Source organism: Chanodichthys erythropterus, chromosome 3 (assembly GCF_024489055.1).
Source record: "Chanodichthys erythropterus isolate Z2021 chromosome 3, ASM2448905v1, whole genome shotgun sequence".
Lineage (NCBI taxonomy): Eukaryota > Metazoa > Chordata > Actinopteri > Cypriniformes > Xenocyprididae > Chanodichthys > Chanodichthys erythropterus.
In genome coordinates, this window is record NC_090223.1 from 8,714,828 (window position 1) to 8,731,987 (window position 17,160).

Consider the following 17,160-nt stretch of genomic DNA (forward strand, 5'->3'; position numbering starts at 1 on the left):
CAGAGTAAGAGCCTGCTATAGATTTTGCTGCTCATTTATGTGGATTTATTATAAATAACCACTGCTATAAACTTGTTTAATTTACTTAAATAGGGTTTTTATAACGAATTAAAATTATATCAGTAAATAAGTCAAAAGACATGCACGTCCTAATAGTGCACGCAATGTCCGATTCCTCTAACCAAGTTTCAACATATATTAGACGTTATGATTTCGATCATATGCGTCGGCGTAGGTATCTGTTTATGAAACAACCTCATTTCGACATTGAATCGATGTCATATTTTCGACGTAATAACGTTCTGATGTACCGATCAAATAGTGAACGTTGAATCAACATTGAAATTTGATCGGCGACTGATACTGATCTTTACAACCAAAAATAAACGTTGAATCGACGTCCGTTTGCTATCTGGGTAACCCACCTCCCGAGTTGGGTGGCCAATAGATGCAATGCAATCTTTGGCGGGCAAGGATTCCTTTGTCTTCTCTTGCGAACTCATTTGCATAATTTACGAGGTTGGATCAGTGTTCGTTTTTCTTCGAAGTACTATTAAAAATAGAACAATGCATTCTACAGGGATGTGAGATACATTATGGAATAAGAGAGATAAAGAGCTTTAAAAAGAATCTAAACTCATCACATCTAACACACCTACAATTATTTAACCTAAACACTGGGAAACATACATGCACGTGTATATATGATGGGTACTTTTGGCACAGTCATATTTTGAGAATAACTGTACATGCCATCTCTAGGCATGTCTATGTGTGTGTTGGTGTGTGATCTGGTACTGAGTCTCTGGACTTACAACAGGGGGTATCCTTTGAAGTCCCAAGAGCTGGCAGTATAGCCGCCTGGTCAGCTTCGGCCAGGTGGTAAAGTTGTCAAATGGGCTTGTCTTTTGCAGACCGGCCGGAACCGAGGGGAGATTTTACTGAACAGTCCAGCCTGCTAAAAGCGTTCTGAACAATCCAAAGTTTATTGACTACAAACAGATCCATCCAGACACTACACACCAAATTATCATTCAATGGGATAAATATCTTCTCTTCACTGCAAACGATACCATGAAGAATGTTAACATTTAACAAAGTTAAAAACAAATAAAGTAAGCTGGTTCCATATTCATTTTAATACCAGCAGACACAAAATGCTATAAAAGGTGACAACTTTTAAAGTTAAAAAAAAGATACAAGTTATGTAAATGATAAAAGCTCATTCTGGTTTCTTGGTTTGATAGATTTGATCAACCGTAAACAAGTTTAAACTCGTAAACGAGTTTGTGATAGTAGCGTAAGCTTTGTGAACTGTTGTGCAATATTGAGCTGTTCAATTTTATTTTGATATTACAAAATAATGAATCAAAGTTACAGGCTTTTCTCCAGTGTGAGTTGACATGTGGACTTTAAGGTTTCCTTTTTGACTGAAACTCTGTCCACATTGTTGGCAGGTGTAAGGCTTTTCTCCAGTGTGAATTCTCATGTGTCTTTCAAGGCTTCCTTTGTCACTGAAACTCTTTCCACACTGTTGGCAGGTGAATGGGCTCTTTCCAGTGTGAGTTATCATGTGTTGCCTGAGGCTTTGCTCCCGTTTGAAGACATTCCCGCACAGAGTGCAGGTGTGAGGCTTTTCTCTAGTGTGACTCATCATGTGGACTTTAAGGTTTCCTTTTCTTCTGAAACTCTGTCCACACTGTTGGCAGGTGAAAGGTTTCTCTCCAGTGTGAATGCTCATGTGGTCTATAAGGTGTTTTTTATGTTTGAAACTCTTTCCACACTGTTGGCAAGTGAAACAACTTTTAGTTCCTGTCTTTTGAGCTCCTTTTTGTAAGGAAAACTCTGTTGATTTTTCTTCACTCATTAAATTATAATGTTCTTTCTCTTCTTCCCTTTCATTAAGTTCATGACTCGCCTCTCTCAGTGCCATCAGGTCTAGGACAAAAAATAGACAAAACAAAAAACAATTCAGACATTTAAAGCATCAAAATCAACAACATGTATGATCTATACCCTATCCAATCGTATGGATCAGAAATAGGCAGCTTTGGTACTGGAGGGCCACTGTTTTGCAGACTTAAGTTTCATCCCTAATCGAATACACCGGCCCTTAATTTTCAAGCATTCCTGAAGACTTAAGGCTGATTTATATTTTTGCGTCATGTGTACCCCGTAGGTACGCCTATCTATTCTAAAGTATTGTTTTGTGTAAAACATGCTGAACTCATGCTGAAGATTGGCAAACAGGCTATCCATTAATTAAAGGATTAACTATTTCCCCACAAAAGCTGTTTAATCAGCATAGTGAAGCCTCTCATCCATTCGAAAAACAGCCTCTGGTTTCATTCTCTGTGTACCGTTAGCATAGCATTAGTCGTTACGCTTTTTTGGCTAAAAGTTGCAGGCTTGCCTTCCAGTGGCTTTGGATCTACATTTCCTGCAGAGTTCAGCTCCAACACTGATCAAACACACCTGAAGCAGTGAACTAAGATCTTCAGGGGCAGGTGTGTTCGATCAGTGTTGGATCTGAACTCTGCATGTATGTAGATCTCCAGGAACAGGATTGGACATTCCTGCTCTAGGTTACTGATTCTCTGATCTGAGACTGATGGATATTTCAAATAAATCTACAAAGTGTCCCGTTGAGGTACTCCAGGGCTGTACTCAAGTTCAGATTTTTATGCCCTTCCCTTGCTAACTTCCCTCCATCTTAAGGACTCAGATGTACATCATTGTTTACTCTGAACTAACAGAATCTGTCTACTACTTTAACCCTTGTGCGGTCTTCGTTTGGAAAGTACACCCAGGGTCTTCGGGGTCTCCACAGACCCCAGGCAACAAAATGTAATTTTGTAACATTGTTTTTTTTAAACAACAACAACAAAAAATTAACAAAAAACAAATGTAATTTTACTCTGTTTATATTTTTTTTATTCAACATTTGTGCAGTTTCTTGAGGATAGTGAAGCTCTGCAGCATCTACTGGATAAGGTGATCATTTTTTACTTTTAAAACTGCACTTTCCAAAAGATGGGCAAAAATCTTACACTAAACCATGTCAAATTATCCATGTGATCCCAATGAATGAAATTTAGAAATTTGGGTCTTTTAGAAAGTGAATTGCACATAAAAAGCTGTTTTTGTATAAAAACCTACTCAAAAAAAAAGATTTATTTATTTAAATAAATGTAAAAGAAATGATAAATCCTTTATAAAACTGCACAAATATGAAGTCAATACATTAATAAACAGAGTAAAATTACGTTTGTTTTTTAAAAAAACAATTATTTTGTTACAAAATTAGATACTCAATTTTTTTTTTTTTTTTTTTGTAGATCTAGAAAGTGTTAACCACTGTACAAAGTTTCATGTCATTTGGACAAAGACTAAAAAGACCCCAAAGACCCTATAAGGGTTAAATGTACCTCTCTAAGCTCTTGATTGCTTGGAATTTGCCATGGAGCTGATTTGTAGATGCACTTATGTTCCAGAAAATACTGTGACTATAAAAGGACTATTTTAAAAGGCTTGACTATGTGCCACACTTACTGCTGCCAGCTGGTGGCACGATAACCATGAACAACAATTGATCAGCGAGGAGAAAACAGAGACATATTTTGAAACCAGCGGAGATGATAGCACAGAATAAAGCTAGAACAAAAAATTATATATGATTCCACCAAATTAGCTTTTCTTTTTAATATGGCAAAGCTCTTAACATCAATCAATCAAGTATTATGTAATTAATAATATAACTTTATCAACAAGAATTAAAACTTGGTAACCATGAATGCATATTTGTCATTTTAACTAAGCAGAACTGGTGGTGGTGCTTAAGATACTGTTTCTCATTCAGTGTTTGTAAAAAAAAAAAAAAATATTGATAATGGTAATTATTATTACAAGAAAATTATACTACTACTACTTCAGTCATTAGTATGAGCAAAGAATATACTCTTTAGTATGAGGTGACAGCTCTGTTTATCATATTAGATACATTTGAGAGTGTTGAAAATGATGTTATAACGTTACTCTGTGCGTTCACTCGGCAGCTGCTGTGAGACACTGTTACACACTGCAGTAAGATAGATCGATTTTACAATATCATGTTAAATGCTGGATGGCTTGTGTTGATAAATGACATGCGATTCATTTTAAAACATATTGTATGATGGAGAAAATGCTGTATTACTGTTACTAAAAATAATGCTGCATCTGATTATGTTATGTTAGCTACTTCACAAAATAGTGTTTTTCTTTGAGGCATGGTAAAACATGGTAATTGCAAGAAAATTAGATTTAAACAAGACTAAACGTGTTAAACTATATAACGATAATTTGTTTTCTGCCTATGAAAAAAAAAAGTTGTTCCCTTAAAACATGTGATTTATTAAAGCGTCTTTGGTGTTTCCATGGTTTCTACAAAATAAAACCGGTAACTGAGGGTAAAGCGGGTATGACGTGATTGACAGGCGACTCCTCACTCGTCCTGGAGCCTTGGTTAAGATTGCGATTTTCTCACGATTTACAAATTGTTGGAAACATTTGGGATATTGTAAGTTCTGAAGTGAACAAAATACATAACATTTTTTTGGTTTTTGGATATTTAACTGCAAAAAATATTACATATTGTACCTTTAACCCTTCACAGATTCGACATTCGACATGTGACCATAAATGTCTGAGTAGCCTATTTTAGATTTGTTTCCACTTTTATAAGAAAATTCAAGTGATCGCGCCAGCGCCTCGCGTACGCACAACATATATCAGTTTTAGTAACTTGACATCGCAGCCTGTTAATTGTAAAAATAACATACATTCAACCAAATATACAAAAAGTTATAGTAGTCTGTGTACAATAAAAGTGTTTAAATAATATAGTTTAGCCTCCAAATCGTGAATATTAAAACATTTGGAATTATGCCAAATTATAGGTTATAACGCCGGTTTCTGTTTCAGTTTAGCTTTAAATGAATTTGTTTTGGCTTAATGTTTATATATTATTTTTTTCATAATTAAAATAGTAGTGGTGCCCACCAAATATACAAATATACCCATGAGACTTAAGACTGATTTTGTGGTCCAGGATCAGATTGAATGGAAACACTGAATTTTAAAGTGATGTAGTTACACATTACTACATTTACTCCCTATAGTAATGAGTTAATAATCCTTACTTACAAGTAGCCAAACCTTAACTCTAGCTCTACAGTAAGTGCACTTGAGTGAATGAACTGACTGAGTGAATTATGACACTTTCTGTAAGATTATACTTCAGTATATTCTCTATTTCTGTAGAGCTGGACATTTTAATAATGATCAAGTATAGATATTAATAATGAGTTCAGCTGTGAGAATAAAACCAACCTGGGCTGGGTTTCCCAATAACGATGTATCTTAGCTCTTAAGAGCGCTTTCTAAGTGCGAGGTTACGAACGCTCGCTGCAATTCCACGTGCGTTTCCCAAAAATGCCCTTAACATGAACGCGCGAGAACGCGCTCTACGTGCTACTTAAGAGTCGCTGTCCGTTTCTCAAGTGCTGAATATTACCTTATAAAATCGTATCCTTTAACGTTTAACCTAATAATCGTCACCTGATGTGGTTTAAAATAAATAAATAAATAAATAAATATACCTTTCAAAAAGATTAAATTAATGTTCTTCTGGAGGAGGTAGAGCTAAACAAAGATGTAATTTTCAGACGATTTCTTTAAACTATATATATATATATATATATATATATATATATATATATATATGAAGATTTCAGATGCAAAAGCCTATAAGTGCCGTCTGAAATGTTCTTCTAAAATTAGCATTTTTATCAAGCTTGTATGTTTAGGTTCAGTAATTTCACTTTAATGGCAATTAATAGGTCATTTTCTTTTCCATTAATGTGAAATAACTGAACATAAACATAGGCCTACAAGCTTGATAAAACATTTCATAAGAAAATTTTATAAGAAAATTTCAGATGGCACTTAGAGGCTTTTGCATCTGAAGTCTTCATATATATACACACACACACACAGTCAAACCACAATTTATTCAGACACCTTGAACATTTCATTCATTATTACAGATTATTCACTATAGTTTTTTTTTTTTTTTTAATGGTAGTAAAATATGACAAGATCTCAAATAACACTTTAGCAAAACATGGTCAGGTCAAAGTGTCTGAATAATTTTTGGTTCCAAATTTGTATCAATTTTACTGGTAGTCCACTGTATGAAGAATTTTTGGGCATAATATGTCACAGTTTACTTTATTTTGTCATTCTCACTTACATAAATTAACTATAGTGTCTATATTTAACTTAAATTAATTATATATATATATATATATATATATATATATGTGTGTGTGTGTGTGTGTGTGTGTGTGTGTGTGTGTGTGTGTGTGTGAAATCAATCAAACTGTGATTCAGTGTTTTTGAAGTTAATATCTAAACTTGTTTATGTTTTAAAATTTAGTTTATAGTTGAAAAAAGTCAGTCACTTCAGAAACACTTGGAAGAACTCCTATAGTATTTCATAGAGCTTTAGGCCATGGGTGGTAGGCCTATATAAAGCCTATATAAAGGGTATATAGGGTGACAGTAGTACAAATTATGTACTTCATCTAGCCAATTTCTACAGGTGTACAGACAATTTTTTTATTGCAGACATGTTTTATCAGCACTATTTATGACATCATGTGTATTTTTATTTTTTTATTTTCTTCCGTTTTCTTTTCATATTAAACAACAAAGAGGATTTAAGAGGAATACAGTCAAAACCTTAGCTATGTTATACACATTGCACTTGAATAAAGGTGTAATCTGCCGGTTGTCCTGTAGGTGACCTCATAACTCTGTCTTCTTACGATGCACTTAGGGCTTAACGGTTACTCCTGAGCACTCGTAGATCTACGATCATTTTCAAGTGCAACTTAAGTTACGATGCTTTTGGGAAACAGACCTTAATATTAAGATCACTCGTACGATCGTTTTTACGATCAACTTAGGCTTACGATGCTTTTGGGAAACGCAGCCCTGTTTGTTCCTCAGTTTCTTCATGTTTCACACTGAATGTTTCTTCAATCTTCATGTCTTCAGTCTCATCTTTAATAAACACCATCTTTATATCTTCACCCTCCACCTCTTTTTTAATCTCCATCGTCATGTCTTCAGTCTCCTCTTTAATAAACACCATCTTTATATCTTCATTTTCCTCCTCTTTTTTAAACTCCATCTTTAAGCAGAGAATAATTAACAGAGTTAATGGTCTTAAATGACCATGTTAGACAAAACAAATCTCTAAAAAATAAAACTGCAAATGAATAAACGTCATATTTATGACTGATGAAAACACGATCAGTTAGTTTGTTAGTGTTTGTCGTTCATGTTCACTGTTTGAGCAGCACGTGTCATGATTCACTGAATCATTTCTCAAAGTATTTGATTCAATTGACTCGGAGTTGAAAAGTTCAGTTTCTCCATCATTACTCTCCAGAGACTGAACTCGTGTTCATGATAAAATGATTTATGATTTATAGAGAGAGAAATGAGACGCAGGTTTACTGTTTCTCATCAGTGGATACGAGTTTTACTCACACAAATATATCCTTCATTACAGTTAGATAAAGAATCACAATGTCACATTAAATAGTAAATAAACTCATTTCACATCGCTTGTTTAAAACAAAACACACAACTATAAATCATTGAACTGTTTCTATCGATTAAAACAGCTTAAATTCTTAAAACAAACCTTTCTTCAGCAAATCAGATGCAGGAGCTCGGCGCAGTCTTATGACGTCATGTCGTCACTCCAAAATAAAAGTCCTGCTCAGACGCTGCATTGTCTACAATCACTTCTTCTTCTTCTTCTTCTTCTTCTTTTTTAACGGCTTTTGGCATCCAGCTTAATGGTGCATTAACGCCACCTTCTGTTCCGGAGTGTGGATCAGTCAGTAGGTTTACAGTATAATCTATAATATCCAGAAAAAAAAAAAAGAAAGGGGGGAAACCCTTTATATCCTATAATAAAGCCCAGTATCCTTTAAAAAAACCAACAATCCTCTCACCTGTGCTCTGTCATTCATACTAAGTACTGTTTTTAAAGTGAGTTTCTGCACCCCTTGTTCTTTAAATCTGTTATCCATTATCCCCCTCTCCCTCTGATATTTCCTACAATGTAGAATTACATGTTCCACCGATTCCTCTTCCTGACATTGCTCACACATACCCGTCTGATGTTTCCCCACCATTCTTAATGTTTTATTTAGAGCACAGTGTCCCAGCCTTAAGTACCGTTTCCTCTTTTCTATCTCCACCTCCTACCTTATTTACTTTAATACTCTTTTGGATATAGTATAAATGTCTCAGTTTCTCCTCACTATCCCACATTTCTTGCCATTTTTGGTTAATTTTTTCCCAGATTATACATTTTACTTCTGCTTTACTGATTCTTATTTGCATTTCTACATGTTCCTTCTTTAATGCATTCTTTGCAACCTTGTCCACTTTTTCATTGCCCTCCACTACTATGTGCGCTGGAACCCAAAAAAAAAAAAACCAGTCCACCTTGGTGTGTTATTCTTGTAACTGAATAGAGAATTTCAAATAAAATATCCTGTCGACTTGAATGGAACGATATTAAACTAACTAGAGCTGAAGCTGAGTTTGAACATATTATGACTTTGTTAATTTTTGCTTTTTCCACCCAACGTAAAGCAACTAAAATTGCCACCATCTCCACTGTACATACTGCTAAATGATTAGATGTTCTTCTATTGATTTCAATTCCTCTTGCTGGAACCACCACACCCATTCCTGTTACCCCTGTTTCAGGGTTCTTAGTGCCATCTGTATATATTTGAGTAAAGTTTTTATATACTTCAGTAGTATAATCATTAAACACCCCAACCAGATCAGCACTTTCTTCTTTCCTTTTCACCTCTAACAAATACCAATCTACCTCTGGACATCTCATCTTCCATGGGGCTATGACTGGATGTACTATTGAAGAGCTGATTTTCATATCAGATACCTCAAGCTCTTTTGCTGTTTTGTTCCCCAAATAACCAAAGTTGTCCTTTTTACTTCCCTCTTTCCTCCAGCATTCCTTCAACACTTCTTTTGTGGGGTGCGAGTCATTATGCCCCTGCAAGTTAACCCAGTAGTTTGCTATTATATGCCGTCTCCTCAGTTCCAATGGCATCTCTCTTACCTCTACCTGAATAGCTGAGACAGGCGATGTCTTAAAAGCTCCACTACACAATCTCAACGCCTGAGCCTGGATCACATCCAAATGTTTCAAATGGAATCGTCAACAATCACAGAAGTGCATAGACTGTTTTACCAGATAATATTTGTATTAAAATTAAAACAGTGAGAAATATGATACAAACAAACACGTTGTATGAGTTTATTCATGTGTCCGAATTGAAACACATTAAAGGTCAAAGTATATATATATATATATATATATATATATATATATATATATATTATATGAACGTTAATTAGTTAATTTTAGTCTAAAAATGGGTATAAAATGTGTAAAAAGTTATCTTTCAAGTCTTTAAAGGGGCTGATTATGCAAAATTCAAAACTATACCTGTTCTGTCTCCATGCAGTATATATTCTCAGTTTCTGACATTACAGAGAATACGAATTGGACGTCATTTATTCGAAACGCCCACAGCGGTTAAATAATACTTATGGGTTGCGCGGGTTTGTTTTCACAGATAAATATTTATAATCTGTAAAAATGATGGAAATCAAATAGTATCACTTTATGCTGAAGTTCATGAACATTTTATTATGGAACATACAATACATAATGCACATATATATATATATATCACTACAGTTATGTGTAACCCGTCCGTTATTGCTGTGGAGGAATCACGCTTTTTCATGACCTGCTGAAAGTACCTTCTTGATGCTTTTACACTCTTAAAGCTGCAGTAGGGAGTTTTTAGAAAACGATGACTTAGCCTGAAAATTTGAACAAGCACAACTCACAGGTCACTCCCCCTTGCTCTCTGCTGCGCTACAGCCCTCCCTCCACAGCTCCTCCCCCATCACAACGGAGCCTGCCGTGAACGCACAGGCTGGTAAGCAAGCAGGACCACCGATGATGGCGGATAAACAGTTATGGCACATTCACTGGTACGGACGAAACATCAACAATATGATTTACATCGACTATGGCTTGCCCATACTTTGACTTCAAACTTGGTCCTCAAAACATTACGTATTTTGCAGTACATGTAATGTAACTATAGGACGTATATGCACTATTTCTATAAGTAATAAATAGCTAGTATGATAATATAACGATAATATGCAAGCAATTATTCTATCGATATGTAATGCTAAATAAGGTTTGCTAGTACATTATTTCAGCAACATGACAAGACAGTGAATTTGTTGGTTTCAATAGTTGCTTTGCACCGCGCGTGACATTTTATCTGTATGTTATGCGGCTAGAGTTTTGACACCGAGTCAATGGGTTCCGACGAGGAATTCACACCCACAGCGACTTCGAGGAGTCAACGGGCGGGGAGAAGAGGAAGCCGTGGTGTGCGCGGAGCATCAGGCAGGGGACGTGGGAGACGGGGCAGAGGTCGCCGAGTGGGTCCAACTCCCGAGCACCTCAGCAGGGAGCACCTCAGCAGAGGACATGGCGCGTGTGGAGAATTTGCGATTAGAGAGGATTGCTTATGAACGTGTAAGTTAGCTCAGTTAAAAATGTTTTCCCTTTGCACATCATAATGAATAATATTGTAAATTTAAATTTTGTTTATATAATGTAGGCATATGTAGTGTAATGTTAGCCGTTTATCTGTGGATAATGTGATATTTTTCTGTCATCACTAGGAGCAAATTCAACAATTGAATTTACAACAGACACAACAAGTGTTGGAACAATGTTTGGCACGGGATCCAAGCCTAATCTTTGATGTCCTCAGCCATTTGGGACCTTCTGCTCCTCCATCATTACCTCCTGTCCCTGGGCAACTATCATGGTGCATCTGCCAGAGCTGCAGAGAAATGCCCACTGTGGTGGAGAGGAAGTGCTGCCTCCAACAGCCACCTCTTTGCATTTCAACTCTACCACACATGGATGCATACATTCTGCAGGCGGGAGTCTTGCGTCTGGCCAGGAGGATCTGGAATGACCTGCGTGCTGTAGTTGACCTTCCAGATGAAGGTGACGACAACAGGCAATTTCGACATGCTGCATATAGACAGTTTGTGGCTTGGCAGTGTGGGACTCTGGGTCCTGGTCACAGAGTGGTTATCCCAAGCTGCTGTGTCTGGGCAATCCAGGACTGCTTTCCAGATCCTCATGGACAATACAGGGGATTTATTCCGAGGAGGGTATAGCTGCTGTGCAGTGTTCTTTTAAAAATTTGAATGCTTTCTTGTTGTGTTTAAAAATTTTGCTTATTTAAAATAATATTTCTATTAAAAGTTTGTAAATATTTTTCAATAAAGGGTTTAAAATTGAATTATGTAATTGCTCATTTGTGATAACAAAAGCACCACTTTACCATAGTACCTTACTGAATTACTAAGCCAAGGAATAACAACATCTTCGAAATATTATCTTTTATTTTGCATATTGGTAAAATAAATTGGCTTTTTTTGCAAAGTACTCCTGCACAAGAAAATACGTGAACAGTTTGATTTGTGCTGAAAGATGATTTCTTCACGTGCCTCTATTTCTGGGGCAATGTCTGACCTGTTGAAGGAGCATAAAGAATTTGATGTGTCAGACATTTTGATTCACAAATTAATACATCCAGAGGCGGAAGAAAACACATGCATGTTTAAAAATAATCATAATAAAAAAAGAAAGGTACTTCTTACCCTGGCCCCTGCTGACTTGGGTTTCCAATAGCTCCTGTGTGGTAGGAGCTGGTACACCGGACAGCACACCATGCTGACGTGGGTCATTTGGTCTCATGGTTGAAAGTCGAGGGAGTCCACGTCCTGATGACACCCGTTTCCTTACAATTTTCCTCTGAATTTCTGGGATGTAATGGTAGTCCTTTTCCTCTTTTATGGCATACAAACTCCACTTTCTGGACTTCTTATTATAGAGTTTGCGATATCTGAAATTAGATATTTGACAGACAATGAAAACAAATGAAAATATTTATATTCTATGTCTTTTTTTTTTTTTATATATATATGTTAAAGTAATAAGCACAATAAATATTAACTTGACATCCCACGCCTCACTTTGCTGTAGTGATGTGAGTCTATTAGTATTCCAAAATACAAATGCTAATCAATAGAAGTAGGCTATAATTCTGTTTAGGCTAGTAACTGCAGATTATGTTCTGACATTACACAGAGATTGCAATGCAGAGGTCTGTAATACAATGCACTTTTCAATGGGCAAATAATCACATTTACTACCTAACACTCCTGATAAGACATTATGCATAGTACATACTCTATCGACCCATCAGGCCTTCTCTTGGGTGGTCTGTGAACATGGTTGTTGTAATCCAGGCCATCCAGTAAGATTCGGGCTTCATATACAGTAGGGCTGAAACTGAAGCGCTTGCTGGCATACATCAAGATATTATGAAAAGACTCCAGCTCAGCGGTTGACCTACAAATTCAGTGAGAACTGTAATATTATATACATTTTTTCATAACAGTAATATATGTATAAACAATGAACAGTGTTTTGCAGGCGACATGACAGGAAAATTAATAAGGATAATCTTACCTAAAGTGCAAGTACTTGTGTACGTCCTTCAGCTAGCGTTCATTGAGAATGATTTCTGATAAAGCCTGATGGGCCACAGACCCCTTCTCTATCCACCCCTTGTCTCTGTGCTCCTCCAAAGGACCATGCTGACAGGCATCCAGTGACCACTCGTGCTCTCCCGTGACATGGTGAAGAAGGCCAATCCACATGTTCTAACAGTTTAAAATTACTTTTAGAATAATTAAACATACAATTTGTATAGTAGTTGTATTTTTTTCCGTAATGCTTCACTGATGCCTTGATAACTGTAATACATTTCCCATGCAGTAATGAACAATACCAAGTTCTACAAAAACCTGCTGTTTTTACCCCACATGTCAACAACACCTGGGTGCTGAAGTATTATCAAAGAAACTTTCATCTAGTATGTTTGGGTGAGTAATAGTATTACTCACAAAAGTCATCATAGTTTTCAGCCATCTTGCAGCAGAACCAGAAATGATTGCAGACATCCTTGTTCCACTGCAGAAGAATGGAACAACCCCTTTGCTGCCCTGCCTAAGTGTACATAAAATAAAAAAAACAAAAAAACAAATACAAATATAGGAGTAAAATATACAAGTTTGACAATAGTGAAGTACATTTTTTAATCATAAAAACTTACAGCATGTATCTTCTTGCCCAAGTTTTTGGAACCATGCCACATGTCTAGAGTATGCAGCACTCCGCTATCCTTGTATTTTCCTTTGACTGGGTCTTTGGAATAAGAGGGCAACAGAAATATAATTAGATATACTGTTTCATTGTCAGATTAAATCCTTAGAGGTCAAGCAAACACTTACTATTAGTATTAGTTTGACTGTATTGGACTTGCTGAAGTCTGCACAGATGCACATTCACAGAAATCTGCTCAATTCAGTAAGTTTAACCTCCTGGTGGAGCAGGTCAAAACTCCTGATAAAACCTTCCCTCTCCATAATCACAGAATTCCTCTGCGTCTCTTGCTTGTCAATGTTGACTAGTGATAGGATTTCTTTGGTGTCATTCTCCATGATGGTGTAGGTGCAGTACTGAGCACAAAAGCCAGGACTGTCCATACGCCCATCACCTATAAAAAAAAAATAACATATGCACAAGAAACAAAAAAAACCTTGTCAAACCTGGGGACAACAGTGTCAGCAGAGATACATGTGAACATTGCCTGAGGTGCTATAATTATACTCACCAAGTACTACAACATTGTCCTTTGACTGCAGCCTGGAAACTACTTCTGCTCTGTTGTTCCAAAAGTCTTTGGTATCACAGTAGGTGTCCTGTATTTTGAAGAAGGTTGACCGCTCCACTATTCCCATATTCATAAACTTGAAGAGCAATGCAACTTTGACAATTGTTGCCAGACAGGAATATATTTGATGCCAAAAGGAAGTCCCCAGCTTGCATCCCATACTTGAATGTAGGCTGGGAGTTCCATTGCCACACACAATGATTTTGGACAGATCTGGAAAATATATTTATAAACACATTTAACATTACATTGTAACTCTTACAATAATTAAGTTACAACGGATAAAACACACAAATTAACATACCCATTGCATGATGACAGCTGTTCCTCTGGACTTGGTCTCAATCTGGAATGGTCCAGGGGCCCGGCGTTCCACCAATGTCAGTGGGTCTTTCACTGTACAGATTGAGATTGGCAGCAACAAATACTCTGCGAGTTGTTTCAAACAAACATGATAAGTGATGGCTGCAGGATGATCAATGATGTCATCCTCACTCTGGACTTTACTTATTTCTGGCACTGGTTGGGATTCTATTACTTCTGGGTCTAGAGTGTCGTGAACAGTGTCCTCCAAGCTGATGGCCTGAAGAGCATCCAGACATAATTTGTGTTGAATGGCACCACCAATGCTGATGGAATAAAAAAAAAAAGCATTGGGAAAAGAAAATAATTTTCATTAAAGACAACTTTTATTTAGGAACTTACCGAACACATGAAGGTGGGATGTAATCCTCATCATCTGTAACGAAGCGGGACTGACGCCTGTTTCACACATAATCCGTCTGCAGTGCGTGTGCGGTCCGTATGCAGTGCGTATGTGTTGCTGAAACAGGAAGCGGCCATTGTGCTTTCACACAGCACACGTTAGCAGTGCGTTACGAGATTCTCTAGTTTCGGCTTTACCAATACAACAATGGGTAAGTTTTTTCTTATTCTGTGTGTCGTAAATGTAAATACATATTGTAAATGCTAAAAATATCGTGAAAAAGAATTATCAGCATTATTACTTTATTTATTTTGCATGTAGTGCGTGTTGTTGACAAGAGAAAGGCCGTCGCGCTGTTTATGCTGTTACGAAGATTACGGAGGAGTAGAAGACGAGTGTGGGTTCACCCACTCAACCAGCGGAGAAGACAACTTGGAGCATATCACCACCTTGTCTCTGAACTTCGTCTCGACAGTGACCGGCACATGAAATACTTCAGAATGTCTGCTGAGCAAATGGATCAAGTTCTTTCTTTGGTTGGAGCAGACATCACAAGACAAACAACAACTTTTCGGTTGTCCATCGAACCAAAGCAGAGGCTTGCTGTTACACTGAGGTAAGGACAGTTTGAATACTTAAAAAGTACATGTGTACAGTAATAAATACAATGCTATGTTTCTTTAAATTTGTATTTATTAATGTATTTTGCATATATTTAAAATTTACAAATGAAATATTCAACAAGTGTAGTTATAACAAATATATAATACGTATAGTATATTACTTAACTATCTGAAGTGTAATATTCTAATCAGTCTTGCACATATGGAAAAAAATTTAAATATAAGATTAATAACAGCAACACTGCACACCTTGAAAAGAACATGAACGTAATAACTTATTGGCATGACCTAAATGAACAAATATTAAAATATTGCACACATATTAATAATTCACAATAAGCCAATAAGTGTAGTGTACATGTAACATTTCAGAACTAAGGTAACTGATGGTAAACAGCACCGGAATCCTGTTCTAATCCATGGTGATGGTAGGATGTAGTTGGGGGGGTGACACATGGTGTGGGTGATGGGTCTGGACATTGTGGCAGGAGGTAATGGGGTGGATTGGCTGAAATCCTGGTGTTTGGGTACGTGACAACACAGGGCCAGCTTGAGTGGCTTGATGTTGTTGATTTTCATCGTCTAACTCCAAATTTGAAAGGTAATTGAGGATATGGATCTGTGCCCTATTTCGGTTCCTCGGATGAAGCCTGCTTAGTTTAGGCACTAAACTGAGTGCAAAGTAGTACATCTCATCCTCCTGTCTTGGTACATGTGGTGGAGCAGTAGTTGTTGGTTGAGTGATAATATCCAGAAGTTGTTGTTCAGTTGGACTAGGTGAATCAACTCTTCTCCTTTTTTGTCTCTGTCGACCTTCATTCCTTATTGACTGCACTCTGGGATGTAGGGCGGGTGTATCAGGTACTTGTGTTGATAGTGGAGGAGTACACGTGCCTTGGAGTGGTGTGGGGGCTGGAGATATTTGACTTTCCAGTGCAGGTGTTGCTGGCCTTTGCATAGCAGTAAAGGGACTTTGTGATCTGCTTAGCTGGCAGATCTCTGCATCAACATCCTCCTCAGCCACACTCATATCCACTGGTTCATCCTCCAGTTCCAAAGTGTTTTTTGAACTGAAATAATAACAGGTGTTATTAATTGTACATGTACAATGTAATATAGCTATGCATTTTGAAAACATTTAATCATTAATAAAAAAAGGTACTTCTGAAATGTTACAAGTATTGTTTCCAATACGTTGTTGAGTTATAATGTCAACATCTGACATATACTAACCTTCTGACTTGCATATGGGGCAACAGGAAAGACATCACTCGTTCATACTTCCACTCCTTGACAGTGCCACCAGCAGAACCACTAGGCATTTTCTTTTGTTTTTTACTTCTTACAAAAGCATCTCTTAACAGCCTCCATCGTCGCTTGCATTCAGTAACTGAAATAGAAAGTACATTTATAATTTAATACATTGTTGTTTCTTTTGTTCACAGATTCCTTGGCACAGGGGAAAGTTTCAGCAGTCTAGCATTTCAATATAGGCTCGGGATAAGCACCGTGGCTCAATCTGTGCACATGACATGCAGAGCAATTGAGCGGAAAATGATGGCCTCACAGTTTCCTAAACCAACAGAGGAAATGTGGCAAAATATTGCTTCAAAGTTTTGGGAGAAATGGAATTTTCCTAATTGCATGGGTGCAATTGACGGAAAACACATCACCTTAGTGTCACCAGCACATTCAGGGAGCTTGTATTTTAATTACAAGGGAACATTCTCTATCGTCCTCCTTGCACTGGCTGATGCTGAGTACCGATTCACTTTTCTGCAAGTGGGTGACTTTGGAAGAACAAGCGATGGAGGAGTGT

At 37.0% G+C, this 17,160-nt stretch overlaps 1 protein-coding gene across 1 annotated transcript; it reads right to left on the bottom strand.

Annotated features, from left to right (window-relative positions):
- Window positions 1–1,007: 1,007 nt before the first annotated feature.
- On the bottom strand, window positions 1,008–7,802 carry LOC137017026 (gastrula zinc finger protein XlCGF57.1-like). The gene is made up of 2 exons (XM_067380920.1): window positions 7,757–7,802; window positions 1,008–1,938 (listed from the first exon to the last, which is right to left on the bottom strand). Exon 2 carries the CDS (start codon window positions 1,931–1,933, stop codon window positions 1,343–1,345), a length of 591 nt encoding a protein of 196 aa, XP_067237021.1. The 5' UTR covers window positions 1,934–1,938; window positions 7,757–7,802; the 3' UTR covers window positions 1,008–1,342.
- Window positions 7,803–17,160: the final 9,358 nt, after the last annotated feature.

What these genes read in the sequence shown, in the direction of transcription:
- LOC137017026 (XM_067380920.1), bottom strand. Translation starts at nt 1,933, where the DNA reads ATGGCACTGAGAGAGGCGAGTCATGAACTTAATGAAAGGGAAGAAGAG.